Source organism: Coregonus lavaretus (assembly GCF_964263955.1).
Source record: "Coregonus lavaretus genome assembly, chromosome: 22".
Classification (NCBI taxonomy): domain Eukaryota; kingdom Metazoa; phylum Chordata; class Actinopteri; order Salmoniformes; family Salmonidae; genus Coregonus; species Coregonus lavaretus.
In genome coordinates, this window is record NC_140009.1 from 42,205,742 (window position 1) to 42,227,549 (window position 21,808).

The window sequence follows — 21,808 nt, forward strand, 5'->3', positions numbered from 1 at the left end:
TGGATGTACATCAGATCATGAATCTTATTATGTAAACTCATGCTAGACAACTTTTTGTATAGTCATGCCTGAACACACCTGGCCCTATGCAGTGTGTACCCATCCACTGCCCCTAGGGGAGGCTGAGGGTAAAATCAAGAGGTTATAATGAGACAAATCCCTTAGACCCAGGTTGTATCCCAAATGGCACCATATTTCCTATATAATAATAATATAATATAATATGCCATTTAGCAGACGGTTTTATCCAAAGCGACTTACAGTCATGTGTGCATACATTTTTACGTATGGGTGGTCCCGGGGATCGAACCCACTACCCTGGCGTTACAAGCACCATGCTCTACCAATTGAGCTACAGAGGACCACACTATATAGTGCACAACCTTTGATCAGGGCCCATAACCAGACTATGACAGGAACCAGTGGTGTCCATCTTAGAGTTAACAATAATGTGCTGTGTGTTGTCCTTCAGGAAATGCCTCATGAACATACTGGATTTACATTCTCTTAATCTTGACTTCCATGTTTTGGAATATGAGATGATATGTGTAATCCACAGTCATTTAAACACACTGGCGGTGATGACGATACCACCGCTCTCGTACCTCAAACTCTTCCCAGAATCCCTGTTTGGGCTTCTCTGAGTTGTCGGCCACTTTGTTTAGTTCCTTCACCCTGTTCTCAATGTTGGCTGCATTTATCCTGGTGGCATTGAAGGGCTTCCGTTGGGAAAGGGAAGAGCAGTACATTAACTCCATGGATTATCATATGATCCACCCTTCACATTAAATTATATTACTGCTATAGAATTTGCAGCATACCCATCCTTTGAATGACACTTAATTAATATACTTAACACATCCGGTTTTATCAGAGTAGATGTTGTTCTGAAAACAACATGGCTTCCATTTTCTTTACAAGTCCAACATTGTTTCATGTGCGGCTGTCTGAATGCACTGGTCCAGTCTCTCACCTGTTTGAGGTGAACAACAATTCCACTCTTCTCCACCATGGGGTTCTTCTTGTAGTGATCCACCAGGTCAGCCAGCGTGTCAAACCTCTCTCCTCCACCCACGTCATACTTCCCATCCTGCTGGAAACACACATAAATTATGTTGTTTGCTAGCCCTTCTAGCCTGCTAGCCCCTACTAGCCTGACAGCTAGCTTGCCTACAAGCCTGCTATCCCTACTAGCCTGCTATCCCTGCCAGCTAGCCGGATAGCCCCTAGCCTACCTGCTAGCCCTACAAGCATTCTAGTCCTTACTAGCTGGTCATGGCTAGAAGGGATGCAGCTAATGTCAAAAGTTGCATGTTTGAGTTGCGTCGGGAGCATTTTTGCTAACCCTAACCCTTTTCCTAACCTTAACCTAATTCTCCTAACATCTAAGATCCACCACCATATTTTACAGTAGGTATGGGGTTATTTTCTGCTCATGCATTCTAATTTCGACGCCAAACCCACCACTAGTGTGAGTGGCCAAAGAGCAATTTTTTCATGTCATCCAACAAATGTAAACGCCTGGAGTTTGTTAAACGGCATTGGCACTTGGATTGGTTACCGGTGCTTTGGTCAGATAACATGAAAATAGAGCTCTTTGGTCCCGCACACCAGTGGTGGGTTTGGTGTCGAAATGCGAATGCATGAGCAGAAAATAACCCCATACCTACTGTAAAATATGGTGGTGGATCTTTGATGTTATGGGGCAATTTCCATCCACTGGTCCTGGGACTCTTGTTAAGGTCAACGCCTTCATGAACTTTACCCAGTACCAGGACATTTTAGCCAAAAACCTGGTTGCCTCTGCCAGGAGGCTGAAGCTTGGCCGCAAGTGGATCTTCCAGCAAGACAATAACCCCAGGCACACATCAAAATCCACAAAGAAATGGTTAATTGGCCACAAAATATATATATTTTGTAATGGCCATCTCAGTCACCTGTGGTTTTAATTGAAGAGGGCAATCCATAAGTGTAGATGAAGGATATCAAGGATCTGGAAGGATTTTGTATGGCGGAATGGTCTAAAATCCCTCAGAATGTGTTCTTCAACTCATAAAACATTATAGAAAAAGGCTCAGTGCCGTTATCCTCGTATTGTGAGGTTATTGAAAGGTATTGAAAACAGGGGTGTCAATAATTTTGACCTCTACCTTTGGGAAAAAAAGTATTACTTGTTAAACAAGATCTTTCTCTGAGCAATTGTATTTTTTGAGCATACAATATAGCTCAGTATTTAAATTATTTATTACATACAGTTATTTTTTCTCATCTTTATCAAGGATGTCAATAATTTCGGACCCCACTGTATATGTGAAGGCCCTAGCTGGTCTTACCTGGTAGCGAATCATGACGTGGGTGACCTTGGTCTTGCGGTCTACGTTCTCGTGTTTCTCCTCATTGGTGAGGACAGAGAGCACAAAGTCACCCGGCTTGCTCTGGCTCTCCCGTACCAGGAAACTGCCAGGCTTGCCCTTGTCCGTGAGCAGCTTCTCAGCGTCGCGCCCAGAGAGGTGCCCGTGGTACCACCTAGTGTAGATCGGTAGACAATTTATGACTATTATGTTTGAAAATACTAATACTATTAAAAAGTAATGAGGAAATGGAAATCACCCCAACCCTTCCATTTACGTGTAATTGTTTACATAAGAAATCGAAAAGTGTGTGTGTGTGTGTTTCTGACCGTGTGAGTTTGCACATGTGATGGTGTTTACAAAGAAATCTAAATTGTGTGTGTCTGTGTGTTTCTCTGTATGAGCGCTTGCACATGTAAATGTGTAGGAGGTTCCAGCAAGAGATCTCAACGGGTGTTTCATGGAGAAATCACAGAAACCATCCTCTACAGAGATCACACGTTGTTCTTGGAATTAGATGCAAACTGATACACTGTACTTCCCACTGTGTAGAGAGACAGAAATGCCAGCACAGATACGTTCGTGAAGGTTATAACAGGGTGTGTGTGTGCGCGCATTTTATTGTAAATGCTGTGTCTGTGGTTGTTTTCATTTATGTGTGTGTGCAGCTGTGTGTGTGCATGCGTGTGTGTGTGTGTTTGTGCGTACCTCTCGGAGGTGGGGTCCTTACAGTTGAGTGGGTACTTGAGCTCGATGACGTCTCCGTTCCTCTCTCTGAGGAGGTCGTGCTGCTCTGTGTAGTATTGCACCAGCTCTGCCAGCGTGGCAAACTTCTCCCCTCCATACAGGTCGTAGTAGTCCCCTGAGTTCTGGATCTTAATGTGGGTGACCTCATTGTTCCGCCTGACACACACACAGGGGAAGAGAGGTTGGAGTCAGGGTTAGTCATAGTGCACATTGTTTCAGATAGATTACTATATATTATGTAACAGATGCACCCTGCAGCATGTAGCAGAGGTTAATAGGGTACAACTGTTCTCTCTGTGTGTGTTTGTGTGATGTGAGGCCTGCTGAAAGGATAATGTATTCTAGCCGCAGGTCGTGCTCAGCACCTATTTGGAACCGCAGCAATGTGTTTCATTAGTGTATGTGAATGAGAAAAAGTATGTGTGGGTGTGTGTGTGGGTATGACAGAGAGAGAGAGTGTGTCCAAATACCCGTACTTGCGTTCTAAATAGTAGGCATTTTGGGTAAGCGAAACAATAATGTTTTATAGTATGTGAAATTTCAAAAAATGTGTATGCAGTGTTTCTATGTCAAACGGTTTTGTTATATTTCAGACTTCTGTGATGTACATAAAGTGTAATATTGGGATGAAACTCAAAACGTATTACATTTCAACTCTATATCTGACATGGTACAGGTGTCTTCTTTCTTTAAGACCATAACCATGTGTGTGAGGTGTATACTTTTGTTTTAAAGTAGATTTGTTTAAGACTACTAAGTAAAAGGTTGTGAGTAGTAAAGCCAGATTTCGGATACGGCCAGAGTGTGTGTTTGTGTTTATGTACGTGGCTGCGTGTGCCTGAACAGAGCAAGCGAGAACACCACGAAAACCCACATGAAAATAACAGGTTGATGTGGTACCGTGAATACCCAATCATTTCTGCACAAGAGGAAACCATTTGTTAATCAAGTCTATGTGGAAATAAGACTGTTTTGCTAGTAAGAAAAACCTTATCAGACAAGATTATCCCTCTATAATACCCTGTTGATTTCATATTAAGGGCTTAGAAGAGATTGATTTGGAGTGAGTATTTGAGAGCAACTGGTTTTCACTAAATGCAGGTGGCTAGGGAGCACAGATAAGGTCAGAAAACAGTCTGCCACTTCACAAAATACACAGCCACAAAGAGACACAATGTCACACACACATGCACGCACACAGCATTCTAAACCGAAACATTCTCATCAGCATGGAAACAAGAAGTCAAGAACGAGTTGAAAAGACAGCTACTAAATGTACATAATTTTTCTATTTTTCCATTTCCAGTTAACATTTCAGAGCAATACAGTGGGGAAAAAAAGTATTTAGTCAGCCACCAATTGTGCAATTTCTCCCACTTAAAAAGATGAGAGAGGCCTGTAATTTTCATCATAGCTACACGTCAACTATGGCAGACAAAATGAGATTTTTTTTCTCCAGAAAATCACATTGTAGGATTTTTAATGAATTTATTTGCAAATTATGGTGGAAAATAAGTATTTGGTCAATAACAAAAGTTTCTCAATACTTTGTTATATACCCTTTGTTGGCAATGACACAGGTCAAACGTTTTCTGTAAGTCTTCACAAGGTTTTCACACACTGTTGCTGGTATTTTGGCCCATTCCTCCATGCAGATCTCCTCTAGAGCAGTGATGTTTTGGAGCTGTCGCTGGGCAACACAGACTTTTAACTCCCTCCAAAGATTTTCTATGGGGTTGAGATCTGGAGACTGGCTAGGCCACTCCAGGACCTTGAAATGCTTCTTACGAAGCCACTCCTTCGTTGCCCGGGCGGTGTGTTTGGGATCATTGTCATGCTGAAAGACCCAGCCACGTTTCATCTTCAATGCCCTTGCTGATGGAAGGAGGTTTTCACTCAAAATCTCACGATACACGGCCCCATTCATTCTTTCCTTTACACGGATCAGTCGTCCTGGTCCCTTTGCAGAAAAACAGCCCCAAAGCATGATGTTTCCACCCCCATGCTTCACAGTAGGTATGGTGTTCTTTAGATGCAACTCAGCATTCTTTGTCCTCCAAACACGACGAGTTGAGTTTTTACCAAAAAGTTATATTTTGGTTTCATCTGACCATATGACATTCTCCCAATCCTCTTCTGGATCATCCAAATGCACTCTAGCAAACTTCAGATGGGCCTGGACATGTACTGGCTTAAGCAGGGGGACACGTCTGGCACTGCAGGATTTGAGTCCCTGGCGGCGTAGTGTGTTACTGATGGTAGGCTTTGTTACTTTGGTCCCAGCTCTCTGCAGGTCATTCACTAGGTCCCCCCGTGTGGTTCTGGGATTTTTGTGTGGTTCTTGTGATCATTTTGACCCCACGGGGTGAGATCTTGCGTGGAGCCCCAGATCGAGGGAGATTATCAGTGGTCTTGTATGTCTTCCATTTCCTAATAATTGCTCCCACAGTTGATTTCTTCAAACCAAGCTGCTTACCTATTGCAGATTCAGTCTTCCCAGCCTGGTGCAGGTCTACAATTTTGTTTCTGGTGTCCTTTGACAGCTCTTTGGTCTTGGCCATAGTGGAGTTTGGAGTGTGACTGTTTGAGGTTGTGGACAGGTGTCTTTTATACTGATAACAAGTTCAAACAGGTGCCATTAATACAGGTAACGAGTGGAGGACAGAGGAGCCTCTTAAAGAAGAAGTTACAGGTCTGTGAGAGCCAGAAATCTTGCTTGTTTGTAGGTGACCAAATACTTATTTTCCACCATAATTTGCAAATAAATTCATAAAAAATCCTACAATGTGATTTTCTGGATTTTTTTTCTCAATTTGTCTGTCATAGTTGACGTGTACCTATGATGAAAATTACAGGCCTCTCATCTTTTTAAGTGGGAGAACATGCACAATTGGTGGCTGACTAAATACTTTTTTCCCCCACTGCAGCAAAAGGCCAAACCAATGCACAAACATGAACTTTGTCTTAGTACACCTACACATTTAGAATAAGTCGGTTTTTGAGCCTGCAGCAAACCACAACTCCCACTCTACACACATTTACAAAAAATATCATACTGTAGCTAGCGATCTAACTCAGGAGGTTAAAAAATTGACAAAACTGCACATTATGCTATCTGATATCTAGCTTTAATGCAATTAGCTAGTCCTCTCTGCAAATTGATGATCAAGTAACGGTCATATAAAGTGGAACTTTTCCTCTCTCTCTCTCTCTCTCTCTCTCTCTCTCTCTCTCTCTCTCTCTCTCTCTCATATATATAAACCTGCACTCTCTCCTTCCCTGTAATTGTGTTATGAATGTTTGAGTGGAGCAGTATGCCTCCCTGTCTGTGGCTACTAATGGCCCGTGGCGGCTGCACTGTTTGTGTGTGTGAGTGTGCGTGTGCGAGCTTGCACCAGGCTGTTTGTGGGAGTTTAACACAATTAATGACATCGCATTGAGCCAAAAACATCCAACTAGATTTTACTCTGCGGATGGGATTGGTCTCTTGCAGACTTGGAGATATAGCACACATAATAATTGTGCCATACAACATCCATTAAGCTGATTTTGACAATGGCAATGCTGTTGTACAGAATTATGTGAATATTGTTTTTTGGACATACAGTGGGGTCAGGAATTATTGGATGCCTTGATAAAGATCAGCAAAAAGACTGTATAAAATAAATAATACAAATACTGAGCTCAAATGTTAATATATATTTATATAAAAACTATCTAAAAAAGATAGGGGTCAAAATGATTGGATCCCCTGTTTTCAGTACTCCAGCACCCTGGATAACGACACTGAGCCTTTTTGTAAAATGTTTTATGAGTTTGGAGAACACGTTGGGAGGGATCTTAGACCATTCCTCCATTCAGAATCTTTCCAGATCCTTGAAATCCTTCCTCTGAGTTTATGGACTGTCCCCTTCAATTCAAATCACAGGTTTTCAATGGGGTTCAAGTCAGGAGACTGAGGTGGCAATTGCAAAATGTTGATTTTTGTGTTCAATTAACCATTTCTTTGTGGATTTTGACGTGTGCCTGGGGTTATTGTCTTGCTGGAAGATCTACTTGCGGCCAAGTTTCAGCCTCCTGGCAGAGGCAACCAGGTTTTTGGCTAAAATATCCTGGTTCATGATGCCATTGATCTTAACAAGGGAAGCAAAGATCTAACACCATATTTTACAGTAGGGATGAGGTATTTTCTGCATATGCATTGTTGTTTTGAAGGCCAAACCCACTGTTGGTGTACGTGACCAAATACCTCTATTTTTATGTAATCTGACCATAGCGCCGCCTGGAGTTTGCTAAACGGCATTGGCACTTGGATTGGAACCGGTTGCTATGGTCATATAGAGGTCTTTGGCCACACACACCAGCAGTGGGTTTGGCCTTTCGAAATAACAATTCACGTGAGAATTTCTGGTACAAGAACAGTCCCCACAATAAAAAGGTTTAGGGTTAGAATTTAGGGTTAGGGGTTTGGGTTAGGGAAAATAGGATTTTGCATGGGAATCAATTGTTTGGTCCCCACAAGGATAGTAAAACAAAGGTGTGTGTGTGTGTGTGTGTGTGTGTGTGTGTGTGTGTGTGTGTGTGTGTGTGTGTGTGCGTGCGGGCGGGAAGGTGGAGGTGTAGGATCTATCTACCTACAAGCCCTTTTGACTACAAGGATGGAGGCCGCTGCACTTGTTGTTTTACATCTGGAGCAACATTAGGTCATTATCAATCTTCACTGGCCCACCCATGGTTCAGGAAGAAGGAACACACACACAATGACACTATGTAGTCCCTCTTCCCCACTTTCCTTTTATCTACTGGCTTCCTATCTCTAATTACAAACGTGTGTATCAAACAGGCCTTTGGACAGATTCGTACACATGTCGACATCAGTATATGTGAGTGCTGAGGGCAGAGTCACTAACCACTAGACCACCATGGCCACATGTCTCTGTTACATAGTATCCAGTGAGAACACAATCCACTTATCAAAATGAGATGAATCAACATTCTATAGGTCTATTTGGCCAATGCATTTAATTGATTGGATCTATAAATAGCCCGACTGCAATGGAAATATGTCTAATGGAAGTGAATGGAGGCAATGGCATACGTAATACGGGGAGAAAATCCATCCACAGTCCCAGCTAATGCCCTCTAAACTTCTCTGATCAAGAGCATAGAGACATGATACTAGAACATACACCAAATCAAATGTTATTTGTCACATACACGTGTTTAGCAGATGTTATTGCGGGTGTAGCGAAATGCTTGTGCTTTTAGCTCCGACAGTGCAGTAATATCTAACAAGTAATATCTAAAAATTTCACAACATATACCCATTACACACAAATCTAAGTAAGGAATGGAATTTAAGAATATATACATATATGGACAAGCAATGACAGAGCGGCATGGACTAAGATACAGTAGAATATTATAGAATACAGTATATACATATGAGATGAGTAATGCAAGATATGTAAACATTATTAAAGTGACTAGTGTTCCATTTCTTAAAGTGGCCAGTGATTTCAATAGGCAGCAGCAGCCTCTAGTGTGCTAGTGATGGCTGTTTCACAGTCTGATGGCCTTGAGATAGAAGCTGTTTTTAATTCTCTCGGTCCCAGCTTTGATGCACCTGTACTGACCTCGCCTTCTGGATGATAGCGGGGGAATTTCTTCAACCTCCTGAGGTTGAAGAGGCTCTGTTGCGCCTTCTTCACCACACTGTCTGCGTGGGTGGACCATTTAAGTTTGTTAGTGATGTGTACACCAAGGAACTTGAAGCTTTCCACCTTCTCCACTGCGGTCCCATCGATGTGGATAGGGGGGTGCACCCTCTACTGTTTCCTGAAGTCCACGATCATCTCCTTTGTTTTGTTGATGTTGAGTGAGAGGTTATTTTCCTGGCACCACACACCCAGAGCCCTCACCTCCTCCCTGAAGGCTGTCTCGTCATTGTTGGTAATCAAGCCTACTACTGTTGTGTCGTCTGCAAACTTGATGATTGAGTTGGAGGCGTGCTTGGCCATGCAGTCATGGGTGAACAGGGGGTACAGGAGGGGGCAGAGCATGCACCCTTGTGGGGCCCCAGTGTTGAGGATCAGCGAAGTGGATATGTTGTCTCTTACCTTCACCACCTGGAGGCGGACCATCAGGAAGTCCAGGACCCAGTTGCACAGGGCGGGGTTCAGACCCAGGGCCTCGAGCCTAATGATGAGCTTGGAGGGTACTATGGTGTTGAATGCTGAGCTATAGTCAATGAACAGCATTCTTACATAGGTATTCCTCTTGTCCAGATGGGATAGGGTAGTGTGCAGTGTGATGGCGATTGCATCGTCTGTGGATCTATTGGGGCGGTAAGCAAATTGAAGTGGGTCTAGGGTGACAGGTAAGGTAGAGGTGATATGATCCTTGACTAGTCTCTCAAAGCACTTCATGACAGAGGTGAGTGCTACGGGGCGATAGTCATTTAGTTCAGTTACCTTTGCTTTCTTGGGTACAGGAACAATGGTGGCCATCTTGAAGCATGTGGGGACAGCAGACTGGGATAGGGAGAGATTGAATATGTCCGTAAACACACCAGCCAGCTGGTCTGCGCATGCTCTGAGGACGCGGCTAGGGATGCCGTCTGGGCCGGCAGCCTTGCGGGGGTTAACATGCTTAAATGTCTTACTCACGTCGGCCAAGGAGAAGGAGAGCCCACAGTCCTTGGTAGTGGGCCGCGTCGGTGGCACTGTTATCCTCAAAGCTGGCGAAGAAGGTGTTTAGCTTGTCTGGAAGCGAGACGTCGGCGACATGGCTGGTTTTCCTTTTGTAGTCCGTGATTGTCTGTAGACCCTGGTACATACGTCTCGTGTCTGAGCCGTTGAATTGCGACTCCACTTTGTCTCTATACTGATGTTTTGCCAGTTTAATTGCCTTGCAGAGTGAGTAGCTACACTGTTTGTATTCTGCCATATTCCCAGTCACCTTGCCATGGTTAAATGCGGTGGTTCGCGCTTTCAGTTTTGTGCGAATGCTGCCATCTATCCACGGTTTCTGGTTAGGGTAGGTTTTAATAGTCACAGTGGGCACAACATCTCCTATACCCTTCCTGATAAACTCAGCCACTGTTTCAGTGTATTCATCTAAATTATCTTCGCAAGCTACCTGGAACATATCCCAGTCCGCGTGATCAAAACAATCTTGAAGCGTGGATTCCGATTGGTCAGACCAGCGTTGAATAGTCCTTAGCACGGGTACATCCTGTTTGAGTTTCTGCCTATAGGAAGGGAGGAGCAAAATGGAGTCGTGGTCAGATTTGCCGAAAGGAGGGCGGGGGAGGGCCTTATAACCATCCCGGAAGTTTGAATAGCAATGGTCAAGGTTTTTATCAGCGTTCAACAGTCGATATGTTGATAGAACTTCAGCAGCCTATTCCTCAAATTTGCTTTGTTAAAATCCCCGGCTACAATAAATGCAGCCTCAGGATATGTGGGTTCCAGTTTGCATAAAGTCCAGTGAAGTTCTTTGAGGGCCGTCGTGGTATCGGCTTGAGGGGGGATATACACGGCCGTGACCATAACCAAATCAAATTATCTTGGGAGATAATACGGTCGGTATTTGACTAGAACAAAATAAGTTGTGGGCTATATCCCCAAAACATTTTTACTGAAAGAAAACAATGAAAAACCAAGGCACTTCTTTTGCTCTGAGAATTACATACACTGAGTATACTAAACATTAGGAACACCTTCCTAATATTGAGTTGCACCCCTTCTGTCAAATTGGCTGGATGTCCTTTAGGTGGTGGACCATTCTTGATACAATCCTTCTTTAACCTGTCTCCTCCCTTCATCTACACTGATTGAAGTGGATTTAACAAGTGACATCAATAAGGGATCATAGCTGTCACCAGGATTCACCTGGTCAGTCTATGTCATGGAAAGAGCAGGTGTTCTTAATGTTTTGTATACTCAGTGAACATTCGCTTCACAATTACATTGGCCACATAATGCTTGGCCGTGTAAGTTCTCACTCCCTCAAAATGCAGCATAGAGCAATGTATAGAGCTGCGGTTGTCAAGGCCTCTCTCATAACAACAGAACACACGGTCTACTTAACCACACATTGCGGTCTACTCCGGCCACTACTGGAACAGTTAACATCATAGCAGAAAATGTTTAACTCCTCCCCCTCCACCACCACCACCCCAGTCCTTCCCCTGCCATCCAGCCCCCTGCCCAGCCCAGGAAAGAAGGGAGGGGGAGATAAGCGAAGGGAAAAGCAGGGAGAATGAGATAACAGCCCATTGGAGTCCCAGGGCATCCATTATACGGAGAGGCAAGCTGGACAACCCCTAATAGCATGCTGGTAAGAAGAAACTACACTAATGACTTGGTAATTACTCTCTCATTGTGTGTGTGTGTGTGTGTGAGAGAGTGCGTGAGAGTGTGTGTGAGTTTATATGAGTGAGTGTGTGTGTGTGATATGAGATTGTTTGTGAGTATATATGATTGAGAGAGTGTGTGTGATATGACAGTGTGTGAGAGAATGCTATAGAGTGTGTCTGTGATGTGGGAGTATGTGTGAGCATACAAGTAAGAGACAATTAGCTTGGTCACACTGGACCCTGACAGGTTTAGGGCCCAATTCTGACTTAAGAAAGGTGTAATTTCCTATGCACGCCTTTCCTACGCACTTCTCAGTATTTGGTATCCAGACTTACCTTATGAAGGTGTGTAACGGGCTTTGCTGGCGTGGTTCCCTTGCACGCGCTGAATAAATGTCATTCAACCGCTGAAAACCTTTCCACATGCTGGCCAACAGATTTTTTTAATTCAATAGGGTTTTCAGTACATTTATCTTAAGCCATCCTTTTAAATACGGTGTACCTTGTAGTTAGAATTTTGTTGACAGACTCAATAGAATAAATTGAGAGAACGGGCTGTTAGCCTGCACTACAGTTTAGCCACAGGGGCTGTGGTCTGAAGAACAACAAATACATGTAATTGCGTCTGGTGAATGCAAACACACACACATACACACACACACAACAATCACACACACACACAGGCAGTTAGGCAGCCCTCAGTCAACACAAAGCCACATGCCACCAGGGGCATGCAGGGTCAGACCTCGACATGGGCCCCCGGCCTTAACGTTATTAAGAGCTACTGCCTGGACTGGCCTGGCTGTCACACTCACTGCTGCTGCCAGCCTAACAACCTTCACTTTCTCTCACCCCTCTCTCTACCCTACATACACTCTCTCTCTCTGTCTTCCCCCCCCCCCCCACTCTCTCTCACACACACTCCCCCTCTGTCTCACGCTCTTTCTCTCTCTCCCTCCCCCACACTCTTGTTCGCTACCCTATCCAACCTCTGCTAAAGAGCGGCGAGCTAAAGGACGATGCTGGACCTTTTCCATGAGCTCGTCTGACTGATGAGCCTCTTAAAAGCTTCCGTTGCCAAAGCAGAGCCACTCTCTATCCTCGCACTACAGGAAATCACAGAGGCCTGCTGTTTACCAGAACTCCATGTTTCTCTTTTGTATTCAGCTCTCCAACTACAGAGCTCACTGTTCATAATTCAGTGAAATGTAATGTCATGGGACAGGGTTAGTCATGATGATTTCATACATGGGGTCAATGGAGATCATATTCCTCGAAGTGCTGTTGTGGCGTAAGTGAATTCTTGTGAAAGGCTATTTACGACCAGTTCTTGCTTTTTTTTCAACCGAGGAGGGAAACAAACATTTTCCAGTTCATAGAAACTTGGGAGAGTAATAAAGAAGGCATATTTCAAGCTCGGACTCCCACAAGCTGTGACTGTTCACCCAAAGGCAAGGCTCTTGCTCTCTCGCTAGCTTGTTTACTGGGAAGCGATTATTGCCCATTTCTTGAGGCTTGACTCACGCGCTCACTTAATTGCTCAGTCGGCACAAGGAGACAATTTGCTCTGAATGATAAACTTTACACCAGGGGCAATGTGGAGCATAGGCTGCTAACGCTAGGCTAAAGAGCTAGGCTAAAGCTAAAGACCTAGGCTAAAGCGCTAAGATAAAGAGGTAGGCTAAAGCGATAGCAGAGAACCATGCTAACACAGAACATTCACGTAACGTTCCCTCAAGGTTCTCCTTTGGTTATTTGACAAGTAACTTTCCCAGATTGTTCTTAGAACCAACATTTGTTAGCTGGGAACATGGAGGCCCCTACTTGATGGAGAGAGTAAAATCCCCCGGGTTGCTCTTGCTCGGCCGGGCTAGGAAACTGCCGTGGACCCCCCGCGTCAAGAGGAGCTGCTCTGCCTCGATGCCAGTGATGTTGGGGTGGAACCACCTGGAGAGAGAGAGAGAGAGAGAGAGAGAATAGTTTTGAGCACAAACGCCAAATCCAGAGTCACTGCGCCAGAACCAGTGTTTCTCAATGTACCTGATTCAACTTATCAAGTACTTGATCAGTGGAATCAGGTGTGTTAATGCCGGGCTAAAACAAAAACATAGAGGCCCCTCCAGGAGCTGATTGATACAAATAGCTTTAAACTCACTCATCAATCATTATTTCCCAGAAAAAGATTCAGAGATTCAGTTTGGTGACAGTAGTTAGATACACATAAACCGTAAGAGTTAAACTTTTGGAGAGAAGAGCCCTATACTACAAATGAGGTTTGAGGAATTAGTGAAGTAACTTTGGTCAACTCTGAGTTCAACTCGAGATAACCGGTCAGACGAATGTGGCTCACCTTTTAGCCAGGTACATTTTTATGGCAACGAATCCTTCAGAACTAACCTGCTCTGGGGCAGGCTAATTTAGGGCTAACGCCATTTATTTTGAATGAAGTGTCTGAGATGTGGGTCGAGGACCAATGAAATCAAATTTCCTTCCTCTCGCAAAGATTGTCATCCCCTTGTTAATTGTGTCATTTGAGGAAGATGACTGATTCAATATTTTATTAATCAAATGTTTTTTTTGTGTGTGTGATGACAGCATTTGCTTTCCAAACTGTACGTTTTTCAAGGAATTGTATTTTGAAATTTGCAAAATGCAAACTGACAGCCGCAACCAACCATAGACATTTAATCCATAGATGGCAGTTCCAATTCAAGTTAAAGGAGCATTATGTCGAATTTTTGCATTATAATGTCATAAAATGTCCATAATATATCTACAGTAATAGTGGAATGATAGTGTTTCACAAAAAAAAGAATACAAAAAAATATGCTTTGGGCCCTTACAAAATTGCATTCAGAATTTCCTCCCTCTTTGAGCAGCGTCACTTGGAGGCGTGGTCATCTTCTTCCGAGCGCAATCAACAATGGCGGATTTCTTAGACAAGTGTCCAGCCCCACTGGTTGCGGATACAGGTGGCAACTTTTTTTGAAGTTTAGCCAAGCGACTAAATGATAAGGCTTGGGGAAAAACCAGAGTAAATATTGGTAACAATTTTAATCGCTGGAGAGAAGTTATGGCCCTAAAAGGGCTGAAGTCTGATGCAGAGATGGTCTGTTTTCTGCTTGACAGGTAACGTTACCAAGACGTTGCGCCATCTACAGTAGCTAGCTAGTGTTAGCTGTGATGTTTGAATGGAGAATCCGGGTTAGCTTTATGCTATCTAAATTATATGGCTGTCTTGATAAATAACTACAGTGTGCATGGTATTTACGATCTAAAACCAGTCAGGATATTGATACATTTAACATATCTAGCTAGCTAACCTTTCATGCGCATTTCTCTGTTTGAGAGTGATATAACTGTAATGGTGCTCGGCTGTAACGTTAGCAGCTGTAATGGTGCTCGGCAGTATAGTTGCCTCTGCTTTTTCAGACTTCCAAGTGACTATCGTTATTATAGAACATTACTGAAACAATGTTAGCTAGCTAACATTATGTAGCTGGGTAGAGAGTTGACAAGCAAGCTCACTAGCTAGGTTTTGTGACATACATTAGCAAGCTAGCTAACGTCAGCTAGATAGATATGTTATATAATAATGGGACATGCGTGAAATAAAAATGTAATTTCTCATCTTCTAGTTATGAAAAGGCCCCACCACAATCCACTCCAAGGAAAGTGTTACCTCTGCCTGCTTTATCAAGCATTGGAGTGACATCCAGCACCACGCTGTCAGATAGTTGAGAACACATGCTTAATTTCAATAGGAGAATAGCTAGATACCTTTTTACTATTCCTTTGATGGCTATTGGGTAGTGTGAACTTTCTTGTGTGTGCATCATTTATGGTTTGGTTTCTGTGTTTTTGTGTCCCTCTCTTTGTGCCTGCCTTCTTTGAGTGGCCTATGTGGGGGTGTATCTCTCTGGTACTCCCTCTCTAGTATTCAAAATGTTTGGCAGTAATGAAGATACTATATCTGTTTTTTGTCTATTTTGTATATATTTCTCAATTTCACTTTTCATTCTTTAACTAAATATACTTTCCTGCAACCCGCCTCACCCAACGTGGAAAGGATTCTATTATTTCTTTATAACTTTTATCAAGAACCTTAAGCTGAAACTAGACTAGCTGCAACCGAATGCCTGTGGTAGCCAGCTAGCTAGCTACTTGCTATTAGCCACCGTTAGCGTCTTCACCATTGTCCGTGGCCTGCACTACCCACCAGCCAGCTCTAGCTCTAGCCTGGACAATTTGTCGGCCAGTCTGCACAGCGTGCTATCGACCCAAAGCATATCGGATTTTCTGCCGGAATCACTGGACCCTAGCGCCGGATGATCGCAACTAGCTAGCTGCAACCGAATGGCTGTTGTAGCCAGCTAGCTAGCTACTTGCTATTAGCCACCGTTAGCGGTCTAAACCATTGTCCGTGGCCTGCACTACCCACCAGCCAGCTCTAGCCTGGACAATTTTTCGGCCAGCCTGCACAGCGTGCTATCGACCCAGAGCATATTGGATTTTCTGCCGGAATCACTGGACCCTAGCGCCGGATCATCGCAATTAGCTAGCTGCAACCGAATGGCTGTTGTCGTTGGCTAATTACCATTGCCCCTTAGCAAGCACCAGTTAGCCTTGAGCTAGCCTCGAGCCAGGCCCATCTCCCGGCTATCTACCTCTCTGTCAACCGGACGGGACCTCCTAGTGTTGACACAGAGCCCCGCCGATCCAACACAACTGGTCTGTCGACGAAATCGTCTGATGTGGTTTCAACAGGCTTCCCGTTACGACGTTGACCACAAAGATCCATCTGCTAGCCCCGGCCCGCTAGCACACGCAAGCCGTGCCTCTTGCTCGCCAGTGCTGTAGCAGCCCCCGAACTACCTCCGAACTCTCCTATTGCTGGTCACTGGACCTTATGATAACTCAGCTATACAGCTTATGCCTGCTGGACTGTTCCTTTATACGGTACCGCATCCTGTTTATGTTTAGCCTCAGCCCAAACGTTGTCACCATTACCAGCTGTTGTCTTAGCTCTCTCGAATAACACCTGTGATTGCTTTATGCCTCTCTCCCATGTCAATATGCCTTGCTTATTGCTGTTTTGGTTATTTCTTATTGTACTATTTCACTGTAGAGCCCCCAGTCCAGCTCAACCTGCCTTAGATAGGTCCTTTGTCCCACCCCCCATACACACGGAGACCGACTCAATCGGTGCCTCCAGTGATGCTATCTCTTTCATCGTTACCCAACGCCAACTGTACTCATATCCTTCCATATCCTTGTCTGTACATAATGCCCTGAATCTATTCTACAACGCCCAGAAATCTGCCCCTTTTATTCTCTGTACCCAACGCACTAGAAGACCAGTTCTTAAAGCCTTTAGCCGTATCCTTATTCTACTCCTCCTCTGTTCCTCTGGTGATGTAGAGGTTAACCCAGGCCCTGTACCCCCCCAGTATCACTCCTACTCCCCAGGCGTTATCATTTGTTGACTTCTGTAACCGTAAAAGCCTTGGTTTCTTGCACGTTAACATCAGAAGCCTCCTCCCTAAGTTTGAGTTATTCACTGCGTTAGCACACTCCGCCAACCCTGATGTTCTAGCAGCGTTTGAATCCTGGCTTAGGAAGGCCACCAATAATTCAGAAATGTCCATCCCTAACTACAACATTTTCCGTCTCGATAGAACTGCCAAAGGGGGTGGGGTTGCAATCTACTGTAGAGATAGCCTGTAGAGCTCTATCATACTATTCAGGTCTGTGCCCAAACAGTTTGAGCTTCTACTTCTAAAAATCCACCTTTCCAGAAATAAGTATCTCACTGTTGCCGCTTGCTACAGACCCCCCTCAGCCCAGAGCTGTGCCCTGGACACCATATGTGAATTGATTGCCCCCCATTTATCTTCAGAGTTCGTACTGCTTGGTGACCTAAACTGGGATATGCTTAACACCCCGGCCAACCTACAATCTAAACTAGATGCCCTCAATCTCACACAAATTATCAACGAACCTACCAGGTACAACCCTAAATCTGTAAACGTGGGCACCCTCATAGATATCATCCTGACAAATTTACCCTCTAAATTTACATTTACATTTTTGTCATTTAGCAGACGCTCTTATCCAGAGCGACTTACAGTTAGTGAATGCATACATGTATTTTTTAAATGTATCTTTCATACTGGCCCCCCGTGGGAAACAAACCCACATCCCTGCCGGCCAAACCCCCCTCCCCTACCTTGGACGACGCTGGACCAATTGTGCACCGCCCATGGGTCTCCCGGTCGCCGCCGGCTGCGACAGAGCCTGGACTCTAACCAGGATCTCTAGTGGCACAGCTAGCACTGCGATGCAGTGCCTTAGACCACTGCGCCACTCGGGACACCTCCGCTGTCTTCAACCAGGATCTCAGCGATCACTTCCTAATTGCCTGCGTCCGTAATAGGTCCGCGGTCAAACGACCACCCCTCATCACTGTCAAACGCGCCCTAAAACACTTTAGCGAGCAGGCTTTTCTAATTGACCTGGCCCGGGTATCCTGGATGGATATTGACCTCATTCCGTCAGTAGAGGATGGCTGGTTGTTCTTTAAAAGTGCTTTCCTATCAATCTTAAATAAGCATGCCCCATTAAAAAAATGCAGAATTAAGAACAGATATAGCCCCTGGTTCACTTCAGACTTGACTGCCCTTGACCAGCACAAAAACATCCTGTGGCGTACTGCATTAGCATCGAACAGCCCCCGCGATATGCACATTTTCAGGGAAGTCAGGAACCAATATACACAATCAGTTAGGAAAGAAAAGGCTAGCTTTTTCAAACAGAAATTTGCATCCTGTAGCACTAACTCCAAAAAGTTTTGGGACATTGTAAAGTCCATGGAGAATAAGAGCACCTCCTCCCAACTGCCCACTGCACTGAGGCTAGGAAACACTGTCACCACCGATAAATCTACAATAATCAAGAATTTCAACAAGCATTTTGCTACGGCTGGCCATGCTTTCCACCTGGCTACCACTACCCCAGCCACCAGCTCTGGACCCTCCGCTGCAACTTGCCCATGTTTCCGAGCTGGTCATGGGTGCACCTCAGCCACGCTCAAGGTCCTAAACGATATTATAACCGCGATCGATAAAAGACAGTACTGCGCAGCCGTCTTCATCGACCTGGCCAAGGCTTTCGACTCTGTCAACCACCGCATTCTTATTGGCAGACTAAATAACCGTTCTTCCAAGAAAACTGGTTTATATGGTAGTATGGAAACTATTGCATGCTGTCTTCATCTTACAGATCTGCCCCTAAGGTCACTGCGTCTGGAAATGGAAGTCTCAGCCCACAGTGAAGCATGGGATGCTGGCAGGTGACCTTTTGTTGGTCACAAACATTTTGCTGTCTGGGAATAATTACTCACAAATGTGCCTCCTTTTCAAATTCATGAACATGGGGATTGTTTCCAGTAGCAATTTCAAGACTCATACCGTGTGGACTCGATACAATTGTTCTAGATGGAGAAAGGGGCTGTGATCATTGATCGTCTGCGAACCAAAGACTGTGTGGTAGCCCTAGGTAAGACTTCATTGTTTGTGTGCTTACAGTACACCACAAGTATTTAACATGGATGTACTGTTTTTTTTATTTTTTATTACTTCTACAGTGAGGGAAAAAAGTATTTGATCCCCTGCTGATTTTGTACATTTGCCCACTGACAAAGAAATGATCAGTCTATAATTTTAATGGAAGGTTTATTTGAACAGTGAGAGACAGAATAACAACACAAAAATCCAGAAAAACGCATGTAAAAAATGTTATAAATTGATTTGCATTTTAATGAGGGAAATAAGTATTTGACCCCCTCTCAATCAGAAAGATTTCTGGCTCCCAGGTGTCTTTTATACAGGTAACGAGCTGAGATTAGGAGCACACTCTTAAAGGGAGTGCTCCTAATGTCAGCTTGTTACCTGTAAAAAAGACACCTGTCCACAGAAGCCAAGACCAAAGAGCTCTCCAAGGATGTCAGGGACAAGATTGTAGACCTACACAAGGCTGGAATGGGCTACAAGACCATCGCCAAGCAGCTTGGTGAGAAGGTGACAACAGTTGGTGCGATTATTCGCAAATGGAAGAAACACAAAAGACCTGTCAATCTCCCTCGGCCTGGGGCTCCATGCAAGATCTCACCTCGTGGAGTTGCAATGATCATGAGAATGGTGAGGAATCAGCCCAGAACTACACTGGAGGATCTTGTCAATGATCTTAAGGCAGCTGGGACCATAGTCACCAAGAAAACAATTGGTAACAGACTATGCCGTGAAGGACTGAAATCCTGCAGCGCCCGCAAGGTCCCCCTGCTCAAGAAAGCACATATACAGGCCCGTCTGAAGTTTGCCAATGAACATCTGAATGATTCAGAGGAGAACTGGGTAAAAGTGTTGTGGTCAGATGAGACCAAAATCGAGCTCTTTGGCATCAACTCAACTCGCCGTGTTTGGAGGAGGAGGAATGCTGCCTATGACCCCAAGAACACCATCCCCACCGTCAAAACATGGAGGTGGAAACATTATGCTTTGGGGGTTCTTTTCTGCTAAGGGGACAGGACAACTTCACCGCATCAAAGGGACGATGGACGGGGCCATGTACCGTCAAATCTTGGGTGAGAACCTCCTTCCCTCAGCCAGGGCATTGAAAATGGGTCATGGATGGGTATTCCAGCATGACAATGACCCAAAACACACGGCCAAGGCAACAAAGGAGTGGCTCAAGAAGAAGGACATTAAGGTCCTGGAGTGGCCTAGCCAGGCTACTGTGCACAGTATTGCACCTACACTACGTTGGAGAATGATTCCAGAGACATCATCTCCATAGTGAACATTGACAAGAGGGAGACCCAGAGAAACTCTGTCATCATGGAAAAGAGGCTTTCATTAGGACCATGGATCAGCTGATTAAGGAGATCCCACTAAAATATATTTCTGCTCTAATGAGTAAGTTTGGTTATGATCATGCACATCTAACATATTTATTTAGCAAAATGTAATCGTTTTAGAAATAATAATATATCGCTCATATTTATTCAGACCCAGCGAAAGGAAAATATAAAGACAGCAGAATACAGCACTCTCTCTATATGTGGCATGGAGCCAAGAACCTGGCCAAGAAAATCCAAGCAGTGAGTATGTAATGAAAGATATTACATTGTATATATATACACTGCTCAAAAAAATTAAGGGAACACTAAAATAACACATCCTAGATCTGAATGAATGAAATAATCTTATTAAATACTTTTTTCTTTACATAGTTGAATGTGCTGACAACAAAATCACACAAAAGTTATCAATGGAAATCAAATTTATCAACCCATGGAGGTCTGGATTTGGAGTCACCCTCAAAATTAAAGTGGAAAACCACACTACAGGCTGATCCAACTTTGATGTAATGTCCTTAAAACAAGTCAAATTGAGGCTCAGTAGTGTGTGTGGCCTCCACGTGCCTGTATGACCTCCCTACAATGCCTGGGCATGCTCCTGATGAGGTGGCGGATGGTCTCCTGAGGGATCTCCTCCCAGACCTGGACTAAAGCATCCGCCAACTCCTGGACAGTCTGTGGTGCAACGTGGTGTTGGTGGATGGAGCGAGACATGATGTCCCAGATGTGCTCAATTGGATTCAGGTCTGGGGAACGGGCGGGCCAGTCCATAGCATCAATGCCTTCCTCTTGCAGGAACTGCTGACACACTCCAGCCACATGAGGTCTAGCATTGTCTTGCATTAGGAGGAACCCAGGGCCAACCGCAGCAGCATATGGTCTCACAAGGGGTCTGAGGATCTCATCTCGGTACCTAATGGCAGTCAGGCTACCTCTGGCGAGCACATGGAGGGCTGTGCGGCCCCCCAAAGAAATGCCACCCCACACCATGACTGACCCACCGCCAAACCGGTCATGCTGGAGGATGTTGCAGGCAGCAGAACGTTCTCCACAGCGTCTCCAGACTCTGTCACGTCTGTCACGTGCTCAGTGTGAACCTGCTTTCATCTGTGAAGAGCACAGGGCGCCAGTGGCGAATTTGCCAATCTTGGTGTTCTCTGGCAAATGCCAAACGTCCTGCACGGTGTTGGGCTGTAAGCACAACCCCCACCTGTGGACGTCGGGCCCTCATACCACCCTCATGGAGTCTGTTTCTGACCGTTTGAGCAGACACATGCCTGCTGTAGGTCATTTTGCAGGGCTCTGGCAGTGCTCCTCTTGCTCCTCCTTGCACAAAGGCAGAGGTAGCGGTCCTGCTGCTGGGTTGTTGCCCTCCTACGGTCTCCTCCACGTCTCCTGATGTACTGGCCTGTCTCCTGGTAGCGCCTCCAT

General features: G+C 44.7%; 1 protein-coding gene across 2 annotated transcripts in view; it reads right to left on the minus strand.

Annotated features, from left to right (window-relative positions):
• LOC311149767 (tyrosine-protein phosphatase non-receptor type 11-like) overlaps nucleotides 1–21,808 on the minus strand; it is an 80,631-nt gene that overhangs the window by 31,552 nt on the left and 27,271 nt on the right. The window contains exons 2-6 of one of the 2 annotated variants that reach the window (XM_084186993.1): nucleotides 13,285–13,407; nucleotides 3,060–3,254; nucleotides 2,334–2,526; nucleotides 974–1,090; nucleotides 606–719 (exon numbers count right to left, since the gene is read on the minus strand). In XM_084186993.1, the coding sequence (XP_084043119.1) occupies nucleotides 606–719; nucleotides 974–1,090; nucleotides 2,334–2,526; nucleotides 3,060–3,254; nucleotides 13,285–13,407 (742 nt within the window). Of the gene's footprint in view, nucleotides 1–605; nucleotides 720–973; nucleotides 1,094–2,333; nucleotides 2,527–3,059; nucleotides 3,255–13,284; nucleotides 13,408–21,808 lie in introns of both variants that reach the window. The other variant, XM_084186992.1, reaches the window with a different exon arrangement.